Raw genomic sequence first — 24,090 nt, 5'->3', positions numbered from 1 at the left:
GGGAAAAGAGGACAAGGACAAGAAGCAGGAGACGGTTTGATACAAGAGCAGACAGGCCACAGGGCTATGGCTAAGAGAAAAGACAATGACCAGTCCAATCTGATGTTGGGAGGCAGAGGGGGTGAGGAAGAGTCTTGGGACTGGCCTTGTCTACATATGAGGTGACATGGCTTGCTCAACACACTGTCACAGAGACAAGGTCTCAGCCTGCTCTGGCAGAGATGAGCTGTACAGGTTCTCACCCAGTTTCAAAGCCTGGGTCAAGGACATAACCATCCATAACATCCTCAGTCCTGAGAGTGCCAGCTCAACCTGCCAGACTCCATGTCAGCATGTGGGAATTCCTAAGGCCTGCCCCATCCTTGCACCATCACATCATGACCCTGTACCCCATGGGTCAGGGCTGAGGGAGGAGGGTTTCTGCCCATCCCATCTGCCACTGCTTGAGCAAGCCCTAATAAATTTCACCAGAAAATGTCAATAAGCATTAACAGTCTCATTAACACCATCACTCTGCTGTGCCCCATTATCTTAACAGGCACATTCTCATTGATGGGCACAGTTTATATTTTTAAACCCTAGAAAACAGCAGGCTTGTCTGCTCTTCCTGTGTTTTGCCTCTCGTTAAGGAGTGCATGGACTTATCTGGCTCAGGGCCCACAGCTGAAAGTTCCAAGCAGTGCAGCCTATGGGAAGATACCAGGAGCTGCCTCCTGGTCTCACTGCCTTTGGCAGCAGTGGCTAGGCTTAAGGAGTACCTGAATCCACCTTCTTTTCTGTGTCGGTTTTCTATCCTCTCAAATTCCTCAGATGCCAGAACCATCCCACTGTCTGTCTGATTGTCCTGGAAGGAAGCAACAGGAGTTATCAGTAACATCCCTGTCAACTGATCAGAATGGGAAGGGAGGAGAAATCATTCAGGAGATGAGATCCTGTGTATGTGTGATGGGGAAAAAGGGGTGGGAGCACTTTACCAGCATGCTCCATAGTTTTGCTGTATCTGATTTTCTTAGGTACCTTCTTAAAAGCAGAACATAAAAAGGTAAGATTTGTGTGCATAGTTCAGTGCCATTTTTGGGGAATAAAAAAAGAGTGCTACCTGTCTGTAAGATGTATTACCATTAAATCTGCGAGAGGTGATATTTTCCTCTGAGACAAAAGCTATGACTTCAGTTCTGCTGCTAGAGGAGGTATCAGTACCAGTCCAGTCCAGAGAGACCTGGAGGGTCCCTACTGCTCACTGCCATATGGATCAAGATACTGGAGCTGCAGGTAAACACTCTGGGTTTCCTAAGTCCTGGCAGGATTTCAGTGTGCTTAATCAGGCTGTGTTCACAGATTTGAGAGGGTGAAGAGCAGGCTCTTCTCTGAGGTCCTTTATAGTCCCCCCATTTGCATATCTAACTTCCCTATTCCCCACTAAGAGAAACCCCCGTGTGCCAGATGAAGAAATGAACGTGCATAGGACTGGATGGACTGAACAGGAATGACACACAGACTGACATAAAATAGAAGTGATCTTCCTTCCACAGTCTTAACCGTAAAGGTGTCAGAAAAGACTGCCCCCCACTCAAATCCCCACACCTACTCACCGGGTGTGCCTTGTACATTGTGTGTGTCATGGGAAACTCTTCAAATGTCTTTATCCTGGATGGACACCTGATCTGATTTCCTCCCGTCAAACAACCAGGGAACGAGACACAGTTGTAGTATCTGCCAACAGAAGCACACAGGACTCAGTAAAGGCAAGAGTCAATGTCCTCAATGAACAGGATCTGAACTCAATCTCCTCACTGGGCAACCAAAGTATGCAGGGAGGAGGATGACCCAAATGGTGGATGTGGGGAGGGTAATGAGGTCACCTTAGACCTCTTAACCCCATACTACTTCTGCAGTGAAGACTAGACTGACTGAATCAGGCCCCAATAACCTCTCCACATGCAATAAGCAGAAAATGTTATATAGATCCCAGGCATCACATCATCATAGTTCATCAGAGAGGAGAGGCCTGGGACTAATTGTTTGGGTCAGTTAGGAACAGATAGGATGAAGCTCCTTACATGATACTCTGGCAGCATTGCTGGAGGAGAAGAAGGAATGTGATAGGCTTACAAACCAGCACTTTCTCATGAGCAAAATAAAGTAATTTTGCTTCTATAAGCAAGAAGCTATGGCCTAAATTCTTGGATCACACTTTACCACCTAGGATTTTCCAAACATCTGGGTTCTCCCCATATCCCCCTGGCTCCCTTACAGGCCAGGCTGCTTGCTGCCTGCTGGGCTCTCTCTGCCCTTTTTACAGGGGATTCACCTTGCTGCTAGGCTGTGGCAGCGTATCCTCATGTCAAAGTCCTCTTCATCTGAGTTTTGCTGGGCAGAGGAAGGCACCTGGGAGAAACCATCATCTTCTGAGCTGTGAGAGTCGTTCAGCGGGATGTAATCTTTCCCTTCCTGGTAGGAAGAACAGTAAATGGCCTTACTAGAAGGGGAAGACTTACCCACAAGAAAAGGCTCCACAGGCAGAAGCTGTAAGAGCTGGGAAGGAAAATTTCTGGTTTATAAATTTTATTTCTCTAGGACAAAATATCTGCCTGAAGATTTCTATGACCTTTGTGTTAAGTAGCTGTGAGTGATGCATGGAGGTGTGTGTGAGCAGGAGAACAACTGCCATAATAATCTCATAATTCTCCAGTTTACATGGGCAGAGTACTGTGCTCCAGGGCAATGTCATTTGTGGCTTAGTCATGTCTGTGCTGGGAACCAGTGATGAAAGGTTAAAGTCAGGAACATCAGGATGAGGCAAGCATTTAGCTATCATTTTCTGAAAGAGATCATCAAGAAAAACTTAAATTCAGAGCTGCACGCTCATCACAGTTAAATGTCCTGGTGAGTTACCACATGGAAGTGATTAGTAATGTATTCAAAGAAATCTGTGTTACTGACTGCTGTAATGTACCAGTTGTTTGCTTCACATGGCCCTGACATTTCCATCTGAGGACAGAGTTTCAGAAACCCTGGTCAAGTCCTGGTTTTCATTATGCAGGCGTGTGGGAGGGCCTTGACTCAGCTGAAGAATTTCAAATAATCATCTGGGGATTAGGATGGAAGTTACTAGAATGACGACTGAGAGGACTTCTGCCCTGCAAGGAACAGAGTTTTATGAGGATGCAGCTAAAAGGCTGTTGCAGAAATGACTTCTCTAACAGCTCTGGGAAATAGACCTCTGACCCTGGAATCCCTGTGTTATTGTTGGCCTACACAAATGTGTTGCATTGACCATGGAGTCAGCTGAGGGCACAGTGAGGGAGCTGGTGATGACAGAAGAAAGAGCTGTCTGGAGCAGAGCAGGGACACAGAGAGGTTTTCACCTGCTGGACATTTTCCTGAAGAAGGTTCCCCAGTATCTCCACAAGGTCGGAGAAAGTCGGTCTCTCCTTGGGATCACCGTGCCAGCAGCTCAGCATTATACGGTAGCTGCCAAGAAGAGATGCTGGTTTTGCACCACAGAAATGCCCTCCTGCCCCACTCCACAGCTCCCACCCACATGGTGCCCACTGGCACTGCCAGTTCCTGCACTGTGAGGGAAAGCTTGGCCCCCCAGCACACTGGCCAGGTGGAATTACTGGCAGGGTGTTGGTTTGTTCTGCACTTATAACAGGGAACAAAGAGCTAATTCAGACCCCTCTGATGCCCTTCAGAGCAGGAAAGCACAGTGCACACTGACAGACCCATCCCAGCACAGGCATGCGAGGACACTAGAGAGCCCTGATCAGAACCCACCTGCCTTGCTCTTCAGGCAATGGCCTAGAGGGAAGGATGTGCTGGCTGATCCTATACCCTGGCTAAAGGTCAGGCATCCCAGAGAGGGGCCTGTTCTCTCTATGCTGGGATGTGATAGGTTTCTGCCCTCCCACAGAGGCCTCTGCTCTGACCAATGCTGGAATCCTTGAGGTTTCTGACTCACATTTCTGCTGTGGCATACTCTGGGGCTCTCATCCTGGTACCATCTTTGAGCCTCTGGCAGAACTCCTCATTGATCTGGACTCCAGGATATGGAGATGCCCCTAAAAAGGTTCAAAGAAAGGTGGGAACATGAAATGTGCCATCAGAAACCAGTCCTTTTGAGACTGCCCTTCATCCCAGAACACTGAGAGGTGTGGTCACTACTCATACACAGCCCAATCCTTGGTGCTGCCTGAGTCAGGCTTCTCTGCCTCAGTGAGCTGGAGGCCACCTCTGCATCCTTGTGTCCCCATCACTCTGTTCATGGGTGGACATAGCTCTACATTTTTTTTGCCTACATTGTGTCGCTTCCCATGAGTCCTTAGATGTGCTTCAGAATGTCTGTCATGCACAGACTCACCCACAAACTGCTACGTGGGTAGAGGTGTCTCCCTGAGCAGCACAAGACCCTCATTAGGACTCACCTAGTGAGAAGATTTCCCAGAGGAGGACCCCAAAAGACCAGACATCACTCTGGGTAGTGTAGACCTTGTCAAAGATGCTTTCTGGAGCCATCCACTTCAGTGGGAGACGGGCCTGCAGGAGGGAGAGGCAAGACACAAATGTTCAGTTGGGAACATGTCCCAGGACAGCCCTTCTGGTAGCAAAGGGATGAAATGGATGAAAGGAAATCAGAGCCAATAGCCCTGCTCCTCTCTCCATGGAGGAATTGGTTGGTCAGAGAGAGGGACAGAGACACTGAAAAGGAGTTGAAAGAGTATAAGGAAGAGTAAGTTAGTGACAGGCTGAGGGGTAGAAGGAAGGAGACAGAGATCTGCTGATGAAGGAGGACAGGACTTGTGTCATTGGTCCAATGGCTTCTGGTCCCAGCTATGCAAGTAATTCCATTCCTGCTTTTTCATCTCTTCATCAAGGGTCCCTAAACTGTAAAGGGTTTGAGAAAATGGCACTCACACTGCCTTTCCTGACATAGTCAGGGTCCTTGTAGATGTCTCTGGCCAGGCCGAAGTCACAGATCTTTACCACATTGTTTTCTGACAGCAGGATATTGCGAGCTGCCAGGTCTCTGTGGATGCACTGAGGGAACACAAAGAGGAAGGGGCAAAATGAGAAAGAGAGAAACCACAATCAGAAAGTGCCCAGCACCTCCCTTCCTCATAAACCTGAGCTGTAATGGGAGAATTGTGGAAATGGAAAGAAGCTAAAGATAAAATTTCAAAAAGGGCTGGTTAAGAAGAGGTTGAAATGCAACTTTGTGCACACATATCTGTCTGAGATTTCTTGAGGAGTGTGAGGCAGATCACTGAATCTCTCTGTGTGTCACCTAAAAGGTGGCTGTGGTAAGGTCTCTCTCATCAGGCATGCACAAGAGATCAAGTGAGCAAAGGAAAGGCTGAACTGAACTCACCTTTCGGGACGCCAGGAATTCCATGCCACATGCTACCTGGAAGCTGTAGCAGATGAGGTCTTCCATTGTCAAGGGACTTTGCCACAAGTCATCCACTGTTCAGAAGTAATAGAAAATGATTAGACAATTGGCAATCTGTTGTCCTCCTTGCCTCTCTCTGGGACTGCAGGATACAGACAGATTCTCAGTGAAACACAGTCCTCAGTCCTAACTGGAGTAATCAGCGCGACTCTAAGATTTTCTGCTTAGGTGGCAGAAGGCACAAAGCAGGAACCTGCTCAAGTGTGAGGAGAAAGAGTCCAGCTTCCAGCACATGTCAGTGAGACAGAGTTGTGGGGAACAGGACTGGAAGGGGCTTTGACGGTCAGCTCAGTATTTCTGTCCTAGGGAGGACTCAACAAGATCCCCCTCAGTTCTCCTTTCTTCAGACTAAAATACCCAAATTTAATTCTTCCTTCTGGGTTTGACACCAGAAGACACAACAGATGACACAATAGCCCTGTTTGGGGAATTTCCATCCAACAGTGATCAGTTCCAAGGCTGGGGCCCCGCTCCCCACTGATATTCCCTGCCCATTCCCCAAGCTGGCCAAGTCTGGCATGGTTTTGGTGGTCCAGGTGGGGAGCTGGTGCCAAGGCTGCAGTGTTACCTTCCTGGATGGGCAGCGCTGGGCGGCTCTTGTGCAGCAGGAAGCGGTGGAAGATGGCGCTGTCGCTGGTCCCCGAGCGGCTCCTCCTGTCTGCTCTCACTGCCTCCACGATGGACTGCACCTGAATACGCAGCCTGGGAGACTTCTCCTGCCAGGGGACAAACCAAAACCCTCAGCAGGCAATGCACACTGTAACCCCTGCATCCATGAGATGCACAGTCTCTTCCTGTTCTTATACTGTAATTCTGGCCTGGAAGCATCTACCATTGCAGAAAGAAGGACAGAGCCTTTCTTTGTCACCTTGTCAGATCATCTATTAGGCTGCATGCCTTCCTTCCCTAGACATGGGACAGGTCCCTAGGGGCAAAGGAAGCTACTCACCCTGTAAGGACTGAATCCTTCCCTCTTGGTCCGCAGGTAGTTGGAGAGGTTTCCATACTTGCAGAACTCAACAATTACCATGAGTGGACCTGGTGAGAAGAGACCAAAGGTTAAGGCTAGAAGTAAGGGCTTGAGTTGGTCAGAATTTGCCACAACTTGTGTTATGTGCAGCCCTACTGAGCTGTGACATCTGCTCTAAGTGCACACAAACACACCAATATCTTCCCCCAGGTCCCTGTGATTACACACGTGGACAGCAAAACCACTCAAGGGACAAGCTCTGATTTTTGGGAGCAGGGAGCAGCTGCCTGCTGCCTGCTGCCTTGGGATATTTACCATTGGGTTTGGTACAGGCACCCAGCAAATTCACCACGTTGAGGTGATTCCCGATGTGAATGAGGATCTTCAGCTCTGACATCAGAGCCTTGTGCTCGCTTGCAGTAGCTCCCTCTGGAAACACACAGACCATGTCATGACACCTCCTCAGACTTTTCACTCCCCCTCACCACCCTCCTCTAGCAGCATGTTACTATGAGTCTTGCTGAGGGGGCTGTGACCTCAAATCCTCGGAACATTTTGTTATTGCATGTTCCCACGTGAAATGTTGAGCCTTGTCTGCTGATCCCAGGATCCCTGCTGTAACATGTGGGGTGCTCTCCGTAAATGCAGGGACCCAGAACAAAGAACAACATAATCTGTGCCCAACAAATTTTTCTTTATGATAGTTGTGCAGTGAAAAACATCACTTGAGACTTTCATTGGGATGCACCCGTTTGAATCTCTGCCCTTTCGGCCTCCAAACAGAGATAACGAGCCATGAAACAATTTGAAAGAAAATTAGGAACAAAAGATATCTGATTCTTTTTATCACAATTGAAGATAGGAGCTGTCTCAACTCAAACCCAGATATCTTTTGATGATTTCTCTTCAGTAGCAAACACAGTGTCATGCTCCTGCCATCTCTCTGTACTGCATCTTCTCTCAAGTGTCCAATTCACATCGGTTCTTGACCTCTGTTTTACACAGGGTGTGTTGTCTGGTTTTGTGTGCCTTTTTCATACTTCTTACCCTCCCCATGCACATTTTGTCTTACTTGAGAGTTTGTAAATTTAGCCTGGAAGACAGAAGTATCCTCTTGAGCTGCAGCTGATGGGCCAGGTGAGAGCCTTGCCTCAAAAAATTGTAAAGCAGCCTTGCTCCCCAGGCTCCCCACTGCTGTGCAGATGATCTGTACACTTACAACAGCAAATACTGCTCAGATGAACCATGACAAGATTTCCATGTACAGGCTACTTCTGGCCAGAGACTGCCTCAGTATTTTGTTTGGTGCCAGATTACAGAATAATGTTTTGGATGCCTGTTTGAAAGCATGGCTATAAAAGTTTAAAATCTCACTCTAGATAGACCAGGCTTTGGGTGCAAAGCCAATTTAGCCCTCAGAGCTGGATAAGAGCTGCAACCTACTTCCTTACCCAGCCCTGGATCTGGCCCATAAACACAAAATACAGGCAAATTTGGAAGAAGGCAATTGGGAGCAACACTTCTTTCAGAGGCATGCCAAAGAGGGACTCTGGATTCTTGTTAGGCCTTTGAGACAGATTTTATTCTTTGCCTCTGCAGACAGCTAAATTTCCTTGAAAGCTGAGTTCCAGAAGTCCTTGCTGTCAGTTCTGCCACTTCAGCCCCTCAGTGCAGCTGAATGGAGCCAAAGAGGATCAACTGTGTTGAGGCCAAGAAGCCATTAATTAAACTACAGGCATTTACAGGGTGAATGTTCCATGGCAGGTGCCTCATTAGTTCCTACACACATTTGCCTGTTTTGCTTCACTGTTCACATACCTTTCAGCATTTTGACTGCTACAGTCTCACAGCTGTTACTTTTATTGATCCCAAATGCAGATGCTTCCACCACCTTCCCAAAGGCACCATGACCCAGGACTTTACCTATGGACAAGGAGAATAAATGTGAAGAAAGGCAGGTGCAGAAAAGGGAGAATAGAATGAAGGAAAACAAAAATCCCAACAGGAAATCATGGGAAGAAGAAAGAAAAAACATCATAAAGGAAAAGGAAGGAGTGGAACATGTGCCCTTTCAGGTGGCTGCTTGCTGTGTTGATGAGAATAAGAGAAAGGACGATGGGAGGAACTGAGACAGAGCTGGCATGGACAAAGCAGAGGAAGGAAATGGCCATGCAGAAGTGAGGGGCTGTTTGTTGCCCTCAAGCAACAAGTTGTTGTGTGTGGGAAAGGTAAATGACCCCTGGCAGCACAGCAGCCAGGACTAATGTCACTGCTCTGTGCCTCAAAGGTAGCCTGCTGCTCTTTAAAGGGAAGAGGCTGCAGGTAGGTGTCCCAACATGAGGACAATAATGGATGCAATCCTGGTCCTGAACTTGGGGTACCTGCTGTAAACTGGGCTGTTCTGTCCAGACTCTCACTTGGAAAATATGGGGATGTGTCTTAAACTATGCCCAGGGGTCTCCTGTTTTCACCAATATCTGTTGGTTCACACCTGTCTACAGTCAGTCCTAAAGAGATTTCCCAGGCACAGCTGGGCTTTAGGGACAGCCTGGGGAAAAGGATGGGAAGCCTGAGGCAGAGAGAAGGCATGAAATGCACAGAGGTGTGTTAAGAAGGGCGAGTTTGTAGGGCTGGTGGGAAGCCCTGGCTGCAGCGTGCAGGGGGAGGGAGGGTCTGGCTCACCCAGGCGCAGGCGGTCTCGGGGGAATTCCCACTTGCTGGAATCATAGGGCAGGTACTCGCACTGCTCCTCCAAGGGCACCTCGCCAGGGTCCATGATGATGGACAGGTAGCCTGTCTTGATGTCTGCGTGGGCTGGCTGCAGGAAACCAGCCAACACCAAGGGTGAGGAGGTGCCCTCCTTGCCCTGGGTGCTGACTCCCAGATGGGATTTGGATTCCTTGCCTGCCTTGACCTCCTACCCCCTCAAGCAAAGGCCATCCCCCATCACCTCCTTTACCTCAGCCCTTAATCACCCTGTCCTTGGCAGTGAGAGCACTGGAAGCATCACTCAATCACCTCCTTTTACCAGGTGCTCTCATGCAGCCCCACATCACAGCACTGGTGTTGCCCCAAGCCCTGATATGCCACCCTCCCTGCCTGGGGCAGTGACAGTCACGTACCCTTTTGATGTTGCAGAAGATGAGGATAAGTAAGATCCAGAAGAAAACAGCAATAACTCCAGTGCCAATCAGGATGACAATCTCTACATTGGTCCTGTCATCAGAGCCTGTGGGATGGAAAGGCAATCACAGCTTCAGAGATTCCCATTCTATGCTCCAACTCAGCCATTCCTTATGGCCTGCAGCAGGATGTGGGGTGACTGGAGACATGTTTGCCTGAGCTAAACATGCTCTGCACTATGCTCTCCTATGAGAGCATCTGCCACCAGCAAGGGCAGGGGGCTTTCACTGCCTCCCACTGTCACAGGGAAGAGGCATGGGAGCTTGGCCATAACTCCTGTTCCACCCCTTCACATCCCCAGGGGTGCTGTGGCTGCTGGTACCTTCCACGGAAACGCTGGCTGAGGAGTTCACACAGCCCTTAGCATTGCAGACGCTGCACAGGTAGAGCCCAGCATCCTCCTCCCTCACCCTCTGGATGCTCAGCCTCTGGTTGAAGTCTGCCAGGTCGATCCCTGTAAGGCACAGAGGGTTGTCATGGTCACTGAGAGGGAGGGAAGATTAGTGCACTGGACTCAGGCTCAAGTCCATGAGCATTTTTTGGCTGATTCATTTTAGATGGCAGAATGACATCACACCAGCTGGTAGAGACTCTTCTCTTGATGGCCCCAGAAAAACCCTGGAGGGCCTCTCCCCAGGCAGTGTATGGGGGTTACAAATCCCCCACTGAACATGTTGAATATAGGGACAGTGCCCAGGCAGTCCAGTTGGTGTCTCAAGTTCTGCTTCACCCTCAGAACCTGTTCCTTTCCCTCTGCAATGTGCCTGGATCCTTCGCATGTCCCTTCCATGAAATCTGGGTCGGTGCCTGCACAATCAGAGACACCAGGCACTGGGCTGAGAGTAAGAACATGAATGATTTCTCTCTCCCTGCTCTCCAGCTGAATGTGCACAAGCACAGACAGTGTTGAGCTGGGCCCTAGGGCATAGACTTGGCCAGTGAGACTGCATCAAATTAGGACAGAATGTGATTAAAACCAGGCTCTGGCTGATTCAGAGTACGGGTGCCTTTATCTGGGGAGAGCAAGTCCCAGAACCCAGCAGTGTTCAGCTCTCCAGCTGCTGTACAAACTGCCCTGCCTGTGATCCACCCCCAGCCCACTGTACCTGACACTTCTTGCACCAGTTTCTCGTCTTTGTACCAGCTGATTTCAGGAACGTGGTTGCCGTCCACTTTACAGCGCATCTCAATGGAGTCGCTGACGTTCACCCAAATGTCTGTCAGGTTCTGCTTGAGGCGGGGGATCTCCAGGGCTGGAGGAGCAGCACAAAGAGGAGGAGGGGAAAACGGGAAACTGATTGATCAAGAGAATATCTGTGTTCCTGGGGGCCTTTGGGTCTCTGACCCCTGCTGAAGGTGTCTTGAGAACCCATGTGCCCTGCCTTTGCCACCTTGAGTTTAGCTTGCTTGTGTGGCTTCCCCTGGGGATGGCCTGGGAAGCTGATGGCAGCAAGAGCACCAGCTCTCCTGTGTCACTCCCGCCAGCCCTGTGGACCCTCACCCTGCACAGAGATGTATTTCTTGTGGCAGTGTTTCTCCCGGGTCTTCCTGTTCTGCACCTCACACACATAATCCCCCTCCTCATCCAGGGAGATGTTGGGGATGGTGAGCAGCAAGGTCGCATCGTTGGAGTCGGGCTGGAAGCGCAGCTCCCCCTGCATCTTGGTGGCATAGTGGTGGACGTTCTTACAGTCCAGCACCAGGGGGTTGCCCTCTTCATCGTGGAGCTTGGAGAGGTTCAGCCGATACCACTGCAGGTTCTCATAGGTGTAGTTGTCTGCATTGCAGCTCAGCTGTAGGTCCTGCCCCTCTATGGGCTCTTCCGAGGGCTGGGACTCAATCTCGAACCCGTCTGGAATGGCTTTCAGGAAGGAAATGAACATGTGAATGAGTTTTCATGGCTGAGCTGCCAGACACAATGAAATTGTCTCCTTGGGCTCAGCTCTCAGAGATCCGCCTGTCCTCAGGGTAAAGGAAACCACTGTAGCCCAGAACTGTGACGTGCAAACTGCTGGCAATCACAGCTTAAGCCCAGCCAGTGCCAGGGGATATGCTCAAGTCCCAGGGTGAAATTAAGATGGGGTCACAAATGAAACAAGCCAGGGAGGTCTGAATTAGGCTGTTACTGCTCCCAGCTCAGCTGAAGCATTCTGGTTTGCACTCATGCCCACCTTCACATGTGCAGGCAGTGACACAGCAGCCTGCACAGCAACGCAGAGAGCATTACTGAAGTAGTGACTGAAGGTGTTCATCTTGCTTCACAACAGCTGGTGGCCCTGACAGCACAGGTACTATCACAAGGGCTATTCCTTCTGGGCTGGGAATTTTATTATAGAATTCTCACTCTATAGGATAAGGTTTTGCAGTGCCCTTGCTGGGCTCCCTTTCTCAGCAGACAGGGACAGGCTCCCGCCAGGACTGGGTACCACTGGCAGGAGGCTCGTGCAGCCCCCTATGGGCCATGACTCCAGCACCGCGGGGCTCTGGTTCCTACAAACTCAGCTTCCTGCCATCACCAGAATCCCGTGGGATCACTGCCGGGGGCTGAGGCAGCGGGACCTGGCCTGGGATAGGTCGGGCGGTGCCACTAGAGGATGCTCTTGGACCAGACACATCCCCAGCCCAGGGAGCTGCCTGGGCCTGAGCCAGCGGGATGTCCCCAGCCCAGGACCTGCCCAGGACCTACCAGGGCTGCTTCAGGACGCAGGCACAGGCAGCGCTGGCTCATTCCCAGGTCTGCCTGTCAAACTCTGCCTGTGCTATTTGCTGCCAGGGCTTCAGGCTTTTGCCACCCAGCAGAGCTCTGGGTTAGCCCTGCTTTCCTGCTGGATTGTTGAAGATCCTAAGTGTGAATGGCAGGACCTGACAGCTCTAGGGACCTGCCTATTTCAAGCAGAGAGCTTGGCTGGTGCAGGTGGGGAGCATTTTACAGTACTCACTGGTCACATAGAAGTAGATCAGCCGCTCGTCTCGACCCACTTTATTAGAGGCAATACACTTGTACATGGCTGAGACGTTGGCCTCCTGGATGGCCAGTTTGCTGACTGTCTGATGGGGGAACAGAACATAAGGAAGAGTTAGGAAGAGAACAGGGAAGAGAAGTAGAATCACTGCTGCTCTCTGGCAGGTAGCAAAGCCCCCAATAGCTGTTGTTGCAACCCTAGGAAAGGGTTATGCAAAACAAGACCCTTATCCTACAGCCCTTTGTGCATTTCAAGCTTTATCTGTTGGCTCTACCAATAATAACATTATTTTATTCCCAATCTCCGCATCTTTTTACAGAGCCCAGTCAGCATAGATGCCTCTCCATAGGAGCAAATTTCTTATTGAGCCCCTGGGGTCACAATGGGGACAGTGCTCAGCAAGGGGGACAGTAACAGGATACAGAGCTGAGGGGATGGTTAAGCTCCTGCCAAGCTTTATTTATAACAGTGGGAATAAAGGGAAAGGACACCAGGGCTTTGATTCCCTGAGCCCTCTGCAGTTAAGTGACTACTTAGTGTCCCACAGCGTTCAGTGGGATTTACAGGTACTTACAGACTTGCAAGCACTCCTTTTATTCATAAGGAGAAATCAAACCTGTGAAAATATCCCAGCTCTCATCCCTTCAGAAAGAGCTGTTATCTTTCATTGAATTCCAAGTGTACATAGACACGGTCCTAAAAGCTTCCTCCTCTCTCCCTCCAGCAAGACATGACTAAGGTTGGGCAAACAGCCAGGCTGCCATCCTGGGAGCATGGACCCAGGGGATGCTGCCTCCAAATTATTCAAGAAAAGCAGCTGGGGAATAAGGCTGCTCTCCTCCTCCTCCTGGCTCACACTGCACACTTGTGAGCTACCAAAAGTGTTGCAAGCACTCCCCTTAGAGGAGACTTGCAGTTTGAGGCTCCAGTTTAAATGACAAGTTAAAAACTCCCTTTAATGAGATGGTGTTTAAAATGCAAAATTAACGTGCTCCTACAGGGAAATTTCTTTGCCTTTACATCCCATAATCCCATAGACTGGGAAGCATTTCCGTTCTGAGGGGCAATGTATTGAGGTTGTGTTAACCAGAAGGAACAGCCATTCATTCAGTGCATACTCAACACAGCAGAAGTGACTTTATTACTGGTACTTTTGTCCATTGCCTTTTCCGTTTCTTGGGGTTATTCATACAACCAGAGTGACCCTATTGCTGGCACTTTTGTGTGCTGCCTTTCCTGTTTCTTGGGGATTTTCCTTCTAATCTACAGTGTTATGTTTGACTTGGGGTTTCTTGATCTGACATCATGCTGCTGCCTGCAGCGCATGACTGTGCACTGCGTATCCTGTGGCTCATTCTGGCCTTTACAGATGGAATAAAAACCAGGAGGATGGTGAGAGAAGACAGGCAGAAAGGACAAGGAGAGAGAGAGAAAGCAGATTTTAGGATGTAGCATCCCACCGTGAATGGAAAAGCTCTTTTCTCCCAAAGCTCTTGCACATCTGTGGGGATGCACAACCTAAGGACAGTTACAACCAAACAGATGGAATGAGAAGGACACAGCTGAGGAATAGAAGGAAGAAAATGGGGAAAATAGGGGAAGATCAGAAAGGACCAATAAAAGTGTGACATCTGTAGTGGGGGCTTCTTACCCAAGAGCTCCCCCCACCCCTGCTTCCATCCCCGGGGAACACCAATCCCTCAACCTCCCTTCAGCTGCTCTGGGAGGAGAATCATCTGCCCCTGCCACCCTTTTGGCAGAGTGATGAACTCCCGGCCAGGCCAGGGGACGGGAAGTGCCTTTAGAGGTGTGTAGGAAAACAGGAAGTGACTTTCGGAAGCAGGGGCCCATTTGTTTGTTCTGCATCCCTCTGTGAGCGGCTGGTGCCCGACACCAGTGGGGACAGGAACCTCGTCATGGCACAGACCTCACACTCCTGGCTACCCGGGAGACTGAGAGAAGCAGGCAGCAAGCAAGTCACACATTGCAGTGAGGGAGAGATGTTCCTTCCAGAGAGGAAATGCTGTGATGGAGAAGTGGCTTTGTGGAGCACACATTGCTCCCACTCACAAAGCTGCAGCGGATGGATGCCAGCTTCTCCAAACCACCCTCACCCCACCAGGATGGGCACAGCTGGATGAAATGCCCCACCAGACACAGGCACCTTCCCAAGGCCAGAGATTTCCTGGGTGGTTTGTGATTCTTGATTTCTTGCCCAGGATGCTCTGCAGGGCTTGATTTTTACAGAACAGCTCATGCAAAATACTCAGAAAAGGCCATGAGACCCCCACAGCACCTGTTCCAGTTTTCCCTAGCTGGATGTCCTGTGTTCAATAGCAATCCATGAAATCCCTCCTGTGCAGCCAGCCCCAGTGGGGGCCTCTCTGGACACAGGGTAATTTCTCAAGGATGACAGCTCTCCCTCGCTCCAGGGCTGCCTGGTACTGTGGAGCCCCAGGGCTGGCAACTGCCACTGATGGTTTACTTTAGAAGCAGAGGTGTGAAGCCCTCCCCAAATCCATCTGTGCCAGGCCCCTTTCCAGGCCACTTTTCCTGGCTGATTGCAAAGGAGTCCCGTGCCAGTCTCCAGCTCCCTGTCCCAGGATGGGTTTGGGATGCAGCCTCACCTTGTTCCGCCCCTCCACGAACTCCACCCAGGTGTCAATGCTCTCGATGGGGTTCACGGCGTCCTGCTGTGACACATCTTTCCAGTCCTTGCACTCGGGCATCCGGTCCCTCTGGTGGCGCCTTGCTGCCCGGTGCCTGCTGTTGCTAATCCAGCAGCCAGGAATGAGCAGGGGAAAGAGGAGAGAGACAGAGAGAAGGTTAGCTGGGAAAAATACAGCAAAAGCAGCTTTGTGTCAGAGAACTGATGGTCCCCTCCTATAACTGCAAAATTTCAGGGTCTTTCAATTATACAGTTCTGATGTGCTTTATAAGGGTGCCTTGCAACCACCAGTGAGGCAGAAATTTGTAGGTGTGAAAACTGAGGCAGGGAACAGATACAGGTGTCACAAGCAGTGTCTTCACCTGCAGGCCTGGGGCTTCATCTTTCCTTGCTAAGGGTGGAGAAAGGCAGGGGTGAAATTGATTCATGTGTGCCATGAACAACTCTTGATGTCATTTTGCTCAGCACCAAGGCCTTAAAGCCCTGCTGGGACTGAGAGTCAGGGGTGTCACTGACTGGCTGGTGCTGGCCTGGAGAGCAGGTGGGGCAACACCCAAGGGCACAGCACCCAGGGGTGCTCCTGCAGCCCCCAATTTAACAAAAGCCAGGAGGGAGACCTCCCCAGACAGAGGTGCTGCTGGTGTCTCATAGGGGAATGATGGCACCTCTTCAGGCTGAGACAGATGGGTGGGGAGAAGTGGCCAAATCTGTCAGGGACCTGGGGCGCTGCAGCCTGCAGGGTGCTTTTGAAATGTGAGTTGGGGTGGAATGTGGGAGGGTCTGCCCAAAAGTGTGTGTTGGGATAGAAGGGAGAGGCTTTGAGTGACAGGGAAGCAGAGGGGAGCTGAGGTCCCAGGAGCTGTAGCAAAGGTGTGTGCTGGCAGTGTGGGACAGAGCACTTGGCGGGGCAAACACACTGGTGAGCTGTGTAAACAACAGGAAGCTAGAAAGAAGCCTCCTGCATCCTCTGGAGTTGTGCTAGGCAGAAATATGGTGGCCTTGGGAGACAGTGCTCATAATTCATGGGCCCCTCTGCTTCCTGAGAGGGCCACAGTGCACTTGCATGCAATGGAAACTCTGGTGTCCCTGGCTTGGCAAAAGCCTGCACAGAGCTGCAGGACCTGGCTTCCTCCAGGCACCCTGATGTCCTCCACCCTGACTGCTCTGGCTATGACTCCACAGCATCCTTTTCCTTCTTTCGGTGAGACTGTCATTAAAAATGCCACTGCAGCCCTGCCTGATGCTGCCTCAGCTTCCCAGGGCTCAGGCTGTGGGCATGCACCCTTCCTGCCTGCTTATTGCCCTGCTGGCAAATCATCCCAGCAGCTGGCAGAGATCTGGCACTGCCCCAGGATTCAGCAATTCTTCCCCACAAGCAGCAGCTGCCTATGAGCACTTTTGCATCCCAGGAGAAGAGAAAGGACAGAAAAACCACAGGGACCTCAGGGCAGGAATGGTGTGAACCCCAGCTGCTGTCCTGAGGTCTTACCAAGGGGCTGTGACAATTCCTCCTGCAATCTGCCTCAGTTTCCCCATTAGCACAGTGATCAGTGGTTTCATTGAAGGTGCTGTGAGGTGTGGCTGGGCCATGGACATCCACTGACAGATGCAGGTGACTGAGGATGCAGAGGATGCTGTGCAAGCTGTGGGTGTCTGGGACCAGCCAGCCTGGGCAAAACTGCCACATGGACAACAAGTGTTGGAGACACTCTGCCTTCCCACAAGGTACCATGTTGTGGGTGGGAGAGCAAAAGTGAGACATGGTTGGGAGCACAGCCATGGTCACAAGAAGCCCATAACACCACGGGGGTGTCCTGACAAGACACAAGTGTTGGAGGAAATGGCACTTACAGGCTGCGCCGGGAGAACATCCGACAGGGCATCCATGGCCTCCACTGCCACTGGATCACCTCTGGTGCTGGGATGCCATAGACAGTGCAGGTGAGGGCCTGGGGGCTCCTCTTGGAGTAGATGCTTGGGGAAGAGGCCTCCTTCTCATGGATGCGTGGAGGAACTGCAAGGATCAGAGTGACATTGTGAGCTGCAGGCTCAGGCACTGCATCCCCAGGCCCGTTTATGGACAGCCTGGGCACTACAGCTCTGGCTCTCAGGGCAGCTCAGGCCTGCAAGGCACAGCAGGTCATACTTAAGCAGATTCCAGGGACATAGTCTTTCCTTTTTCTGGTGAGTGGAACTGTCTGGATGCTGCAGGGCTGAAAGCACAGGGCCACAGAGCCTGCTGGAGACACATCTCCAGGCAGCAGTGCCCTTCCAGCACTTTTTTAGCTGGCATCTGTTTCCTGCCTGACTGGGACCAGCTGTGGGAAACCTCCATAGGGGATTCCCACCCAGAGGAACTACTCCAATCAAGACTTTATCTGTGTGGCAGCTGCCCTGCTCTCAAGTCCACATCAGTCAGGGTCACCCTCAGCAGCATCTCCAACTGCAGTTGGGAAGTGGCCCCTGAGCAATGACATATCCTGCCCAAAGTGAGGGAGCCAGGAACAAAATTGTGCCATGGGGGAGGAAGAGGTGATGTAGGTACCAACTGCTTTAGGACAGCAGTGGGGACTTGGTCTTGGAGCAGCCCAAAGGCTGGGACCACAGGCTCAGCACTCTCCCCCCAGCTCCAGCCCCCCCTTACCATTGACAATTAACTGGAGGCTGATGTGCTTCTCCAGCCCTGCCAGCCTGTTCCTCAGAACCAGCGTGTAAGTCCCAGCATGCTGCTCCGACACATCCTTGATCTGCATTGAAGATTGAGATTGCTTGGGAATTAGCTTTCCATCCTTGTACCTGCAGGGAGGCAGAGAGAAAATGCAGCCATGGGGAGGAAGTGTCCCACTGGCAGCTGGGCAAAGGGTTTGCTGGTCCCCACAAGAGTGCAGCCAAGGTGCCCCTTGCTAGCACTGAGGACCTCTCTGGAGAGACCCCTGGGCCTTCTCTGGACCAGGTGATGGGTCTGCACATTGTGTGCTGTGGTTGTGTGTGGGGTTGGGGGTGTTGTAGCTCTGCCTAAGCAGTGAGTGGGTACAAAGCTCCCATCTCCAGTCAGCTCTGATGGAAGTGCAGCATGATGAGGTGCACAACCCATCCCACTACCTTGTTCCTCTGGGCAGCTGTGATTGCCACAGCAGAGGGACAAGAGGGACAGCTCCTGTGGGAACCCCACTTGGCCCTTCCAGCTGTGCAGAGCTGCCAAGCCAGGCTGTGCAGCTGAGAGCCAGGATATGGGAGAAATGGCCCCCATGGGTGGAAAAGAGTGACATTTGTGACAACCTTGGTGACAGAGGGACCAGCAAGGAAGCCAGGCTAGGCTTCCCCATTTGACAGAGGAAAGGAGGAAAGGAGAAGGTGGCTGAAGCTAAGAAAGGTGAGTTACCACTGGAAGTCTGGTGTGGGGTAAGCCACAACTTTCACTGGCAGCTTCACAGCTTCGTCTCCTGCAGTGGCTTCTATCACTGGGCCCTTCCTCCACTCCACAGTGATGAAGGGCTTTTCTGCAAGCAAAAAAGGGACCATGGAGGAGAACTCAAAGAGAGAGGGTATCACAAAGCTCTGCTGCTCTCCACAGGACCCAACAGAAATGACCAAGGACATGAGGGTGTTATGACAATGTAGCTGAGATCCTGGCAGCTCCTGTCCCCTTCATGGGAACCATTGGGAATGCAGGAAGGCTGGGCTGCCCTGAGAGTTTCTGCTGCCAAGAAATGACCACCCAAAGCAGCTGGTGTCCCTCAGGCCAGGCATGCCACAGGGGCACTGCATTTGCCATAGGGCTGCAAGGTGAGTGTGTCCTGCCATTCTACTGCATTTGGGCCAGTTTGGTGTTGGCATCTCTCTCCTTTTGGGACCTTGCTGAATGTGACTCTGCTCCCAGCATGGTGCTGGGACACAGGAGGCTGAGGGGCTGGAGGAGGGCTGGGTTTCACTAAAGCAGAGTGGAGGGAGGTTCAGGAGCCACTCTGCCCAAGCAGTGAGGGGTTGGCTCTGCTGCAGCTGGGCTCTGGCTGTGGCTCTGCAGGGCACTGGCAGTGCCATACCATGCACAATGACATCAGTGCTCTCCTCCAGCATCTGGGCACTACTGGTGGCAGTGCAGGTGTACTTCCCCAGGTCCTGTTGGCTGACATTGTGAAGGGTCAGGCTGCTGAAGAGCTCTGTGTATGTCTGCAGGGACCGGCGCTCAGAGTCGATCACTGCTCGCTGCGTCTGTGGGAGGTGACAGAGAGAAGGGGATGAAAGACAGCAATGGGATGAGGCTGTGAGGATGGGCCCTTCACAGCTGTGGTTCCTGATGCTCAGTGCCTGCCTCTACCTGGACAGGTTTGTGCACAACTCACTGCCATCCTCAGGGGTGGAAGGGCACATGTTCTGCGTACTGACTGCCTGAGGCTGGGCTCAGATCTCTAGCATGGTTTGCTCTTGTAGCCCAGGAACCAGGCTGGGAGCCCATGAACTGAGTGGTGTTCTCAAGGGACTCCCCTGTCACACCATTCAAAAAAGCCAGAAGATACAAAAGGGGGAAAACACAGTGGGGAAGGGACCACTTTGCAGGCTCTTGGTAACAAGGGCTCTATGATTAGAATAGTTCATTTTAAACCTATCAAATTTGCTCTGGATTTGCACTAGTGAAAGTGAAGCCAGTGTTTTCTCAAGAACCCCAGAGCAGTAACACCTTGGCAGGAAGGGAGCTTTCTGTGAGGAAAAGGGGTCTTCATTCTGTCTGCCTTCTGCTGCAGGAGAAAAAAAAAATGGGAGAACACTCTGACAAGAGGTCCAGGGCACAGCATGGTTTGGAGTATGAAGCAGAGCCCTGCCAATGATGTGAAGAGGAACAATGAAGGGTCAGGAGGGGGTGACTCAGAGGGTCACAGTTCAGTGCATGGGGAGCTGCTTGGCTCGCTGGTACCTGTTTGCCAGGGTAAGTCCAGTGGAATTGGACGGCAGAGTTGAACTCAGCCTGCACTGTGCAGTTCAAGACCAGCTTCTCTCCCACTAGCAGCTCCATGGCTTTCTTGGGATACAGCTGGATGTCATACAGCTCACTCCCTGATGCAGAAGAGGGAATGAAAAGAGATTTCTGATCTAGTTAACTCTTTGACTCAGACTGTGCAGTTACAGGAGGTTTGGGAATGACCTCCTGCTGCATGGTGTATCTCTGTCCAATACACAGTAGAAGAGATATAAGCACCATGCAGAGTCTGTGTAGCTAGAGAGGACCATAACAATCCCATGAGCCACACTGGTGGACTTCAGAGCCACCCAAACTGCTCCCCTGAACCTTCCCAAATATTCACCTGCTATATGGATGATGAAGAAATTGGATTTGAAGACCTTCTTGTCGATTACAGTCTCACAGTGGACATACAATAAGTCCCTGATCAAGTGTGTGGGTACCTGCATTCCCTTCTTGTTGTCCCAGAAAGTGCTTTTCCCATCAGGGTGGATGAAGAAATTTTGCTGGAAAAATCAACATTTTGCCAACTGAAATCAGAGGGTAACAACATTTCCACTCCACCCCTCCCAGGCTTTATGCTGGCTAACACATCCCTTTTGTGGGAAGAAATGATGCAGCCCCATGCTGTGCTGGTCTCCTGCCCTCTCCCCCCAAGGGTTTGCCATCTAGGAATCGTGGCCTCCCCTCTACCCCAAGGAGCTGCATCCTGCACCATGAGCCTCCCCGTCTGCAGAGTGGGCCAGAGACTTCCAGGAATGGAAATTTCTAGAGATAGCTAAGGAAACTGATGCTGATGTCCCAAACATCAGCCCCACTGGGATGAGTGCTGACCTTGGGTAGTGTCCTTCCCGGGCAAGGGAAAGGCCCCTGGCCCCCAGAGTGTCCCTGGAGGCCTTTGTACAATAGTAACACTCATCCTGGAAGGATGTATTTGCATTGTAAAAAAAAAAAAAAAAAAAAAAGAAAAAAAAAAAAGAAAAAAAAAAGAGGAGGGGGGAAAGCAAAAGCAAAAGCAAACTGATAAGAGAGCTGTTTTTAGTCATGAGCCCCAGAGCTGCAGCCTCCTCCTTTGTGGGGATGCTGACCACCTAGAGGGGTGTAGATCACAGAGATGAGGCAAACAGGGGATGCTGTGGGGAAACGGGTTTAAAACAAAGTTTTGTTTTGTTTCATAGAGCTCCAGGGAAGAGAAGCAAGGTTGGCAGGAAACCCGTGGGATCTGCCCAAGGGAACTGGACAACCAGCAAATAAAACGAGGAAGCCAGTGGCTTGTACTTTCCATGGAAAATGTATCCCATGCATTTTCCTTTCCTGGCAGTGCCTGTCATGCTTCCACTCAGGCAATTACAAATGCAGAATAAATGCAATACATCTCAGTGCAGAGCCTCCCAGCAGCTGAGCTCTCACCGAGGTCAGTGTGACGTTAAGGTCTGGGATGGACACGAGACATGGTACCCAGGTGTTCTCCTTGTTGCTGATGAGGAGGGTCTCTGGCTTGTTGATAAATGGCTGTTCAAAATCTGTAGAAAAGATACAAAGAGAACAACTACTAACAAAGAAGAAAAAAACAGGGAAAAGGCAACCACCAATAGAAAAGGAGGCTTCCTGAATTTCCTTAACACAGCACAAGCATTTCAGAGGGAGTGGTGTTGAGCTGTTCTGCCACATGTGACAGTCAGAGGAGACACCTGGAGATGGGAATGCAAAGCCGGCCGGCTCCTCCGCACCAAACACGGCACCAGCGCAGCGACACTTGTGTGACATTTGGGCAGAGCGGGAAATGACCTCCCCTTTCCTGCAGCCCTCAAGGTCTGTGCCTGAGCCTGACCCTTTGTGAGAGCAGTGTGTGGTGTCCTGGGCTCGGCGCCTGCCCAGCTGGTGGCTGTGTCCCCGCGCAGGGCTGGCAGCGCGACCTTGCCGGGCGAGGAAGTGATCCGCGGCGCGCTGGAATGCAGATGTCATCCTGCAGAATCCCGGCCGGCAGATAAACACATGAGCTGAGCTTTCCAGGGCTGCCACCCCACTGCCCCCCAACCGCTGCAAGCACAAATATTGACAGGAAGAGCAAAACCACCCAGAAATAATCATTATGAAATGACTTGGCAAGGCCGGGGATGTTACACCAAACTCTGTGCAGAGCAGCGACCCAGGCTGAGTAAATGGGATGAAGACAAAATTGGAAGACACAGGGAATTGTGAGACTGCTTGGTGGCCTCAGTGACAGATGATTTATTCTTTACTATCAGCCCCTGCCTGCCCTTTTCCACAGGATTCCTGCTCTCACAGGATGCTCTGAATAGAGACTGGTTCCTGGTGTCTCGAAGGCATGGTGTTGCCAGCATCTCTCCTCTGCAAATGCCCAGCACATGGTCATGATTGGCTTTATTCATGGAAATTTCCCATGGGAGAAGGGGGCTTTATAAGGGGGTGATGGGTCTGCATCTGGGAGACACTGGGCTGCCTCAGCATCCTGTTAGGGGAGATTTTACAGCTCTTGGTACACTGAAATCAGACCAAATTATCCCAATGGACTACATTTAGTTTTATTCACCTGTGTTTCAGCTAAACCATTGATTTCAAGGGAGTGTAGCATGAGCACAACCATTTGTACAACCTGAGATTCTTTCCCTCTGATACCCAACTCCTAAAGAGACCCATCTAAAGGGACAAGTCAAAGATGAATTTGGAAATGATCCTCACTTGAGGATTCTGTTGTTCACGTCACATTGTGTTCAACCCAATCCAACCCAGTGCTCCCACTGTGAAGTGCATAAACCTTTTATTTTCGATCTGCAAAGCTGCTGCTTCAGTGATAGTCATGCTGCAAAGGCCTCTCCTGTGTGTGGAGAACTTTTTCTACAGAGTAGGTGAAGCAACCCACACTCAAGAAACTGTATTGGTCACCTCTTAAGAAAACATGGATTGCCCAGTGAGTTCTTCTTTATCTTCTGGGGTTTTTTTGCTGCCACAGGATTGCTGACTTCTGAAACCACAGATTTGTTTCCCAGTGTGAAGAAGTTCCTCATTCCTCTCCCAAACCCTGGGCATGTGAGAAGGAGGAGCTGCACAGCTGTCAGAGGTGAGAGACTATGAGGTCCCCTTCAAGCTCAGATGGCAGCCAAGAACTGATTTACTGGGCTGGTCCAGCTGCCATTGATCTTGTGATTCATGCACTAACTCCCCTCTCTGACAACATCACAAATTTCCTTAAGACTGCCTTAATGAGTCGGATGGGAATAATTTAGCATCTTCTTCACTAATACAGGCTAAGCTTTATGAGATGTGGGCTGTGCATAGCCTGTCCTACCCTGATGAGGCATTCTGTGTCTACAGAGCTATCTGTAGTTGTAATAAAATACACACCTAACCAGACCCATGGGAGGGAGACACATGCATGGAGAGTTCATTTGACCACTGAATTGCAGGTAAAATACAGAAGAACCCATTTTTCCAGGCAAGCACAGATATTCTGTTCCTGGCAATTTCACCAAGCCCTTAACATGAGAAATGAGCTTGATGGATAAACCTGTGGTCTGATCATCCTGTCTCCAAACATCCCCAACACTTACATCAGCCCTTCCAAGCTCTCCAGGGACAGTCTCACATTGCAGCCCAGTTCAGCAGGAACAGGCTTTATCTGAATGCTCTGCAATGGCTGTGCTTACCATATGCCTGAATTCTCCTGACATGCCCCTTCTCTTGCCTGAAAGCCTGTCTGGCAGGGCAGATTCTGAGGTTTTCTAGGTGTTTGATAACCCTAAGAGGGGACAGCCTGATTGGACTGAGTATGAACATGTGCTGTGCAGCCATGTGCTGTTGGCTGTTGGCAGGACCTGCTGCACGCTCGCTGTCCACAGGCACTGTGAGTCCCATGGGCCCTGACAGTGTGGGATT

The 24,090-nt window shown here is 50.9% G+C and overlaps 1 protein-coding gene across 1 annotated transcript in view; it reads right to left on the bottom strand.

Moving 5' to 3' along the window:
- FLT4 (fms related receptor tyrosine kinase 4) overlaps positions 1–24,090 on the bottom strand; it is a 56,937-nt gene that overhangs the window by 4,593 nt on the left and 28,254 nt on the right. Inside the window, exons 4-29 of the mRNA XM_058035060.1 lie at positions 21,604–21,716; positions 20,537–20,699; positions 20,149–20,288; positions 19,280–19,448; positions 18,619–18,736; positions 17,881–18,032; positions 17,088–17,250; positions 15,196–15,340; positions 12,545–12,653; positions 11,107–11,466; positions 10,712–10,858; positions 9,928–10,059; positions 9,545–9,651; positions 9,105–9,240; positions 8,241–8,345; positions 6,738–6,851; positions 6,402–6,490; positions 6,021–6,168; positions 5,372–5,466; positions 4,918–5,040; positions 4,428–4,539; positions 3,965–4,064; positions 3,369–3,474; positions 2,312–2,451; positions 1,593–1,713; positions 759–844 (exon numbers count right to left, since the gene is read on the bottom strand). Of these exons, the coding sequence (XP_057891043.1) occupies positions 759–844; positions 1,593–1,713; positions 2,312–2,451; positions 3,369–3,474; positions 3,965–4,064; positions 4,428–4,539; positions 4,918–5,040; positions 5,372–5,466; positions 6,021–6,168; positions 6,402–6,490; positions 6,738–6,851; positions 8,241–8,345; positions 9,105–9,240; positions 9,545–9,651; positions 9,928–10,059; positions 10,712–10,858; positions 11,107–11,466; positions 12,545–12,653; positions 15,196–15,340; positions 17,088–17,250; positions 17,881–18,032; positions 18,619–18,736; positions 19,280–19,448; positions 20,149–20,288; positions 20,537–20,699; positions 21,604–21,716 (3,493 nt within the window). The remainder of the gene's footprint in view (positions 1–758; positions 845–1,592; positions 1,714–2,311; positions 2,452–3,368; positions 3,475–3,964; positions 4,065–4,427; positions 4,540–4,917; positions 5,041–5,371; positions 5,467–6,020; positions 6,169–6,401; positions 6,491–6,737; positions 6,852–8,240; positions 8,346–9,104; positions 9,241–9,544; positions 9,652–9,927; positions 10,060–10,711; positions 10,859–11,106; positions 11,467–12,544; positions 12,654–15,195; positions 15,341–17,087; positions 17,251–17,880; positions 18,033–18,618; positions 18,737–19,279; positions 19,449–20,148; positions 20,289–20,536; positions 20,700–21,603; positions 21,717–24,090) is intronic.

The sequence above is a fragment of the Melospiza georgiana genome, chromosome 15 (assembly GCF_028018845.1).
Source record: "Melospiza georgiana isolate bMelGeo1 chromosome 15, bMelGeo1.pri, whole genome shotgun sequence".
Classification (NCBI taxonomy): Eukaryota; Metazoa; Chordata; class Aves; order Passeriformes; family Passerellidae; genus Melospiza; species Melospiza georgiana.
This window is presented reverse-complemented; position numbering and strand designations above follow the sequence as displayed.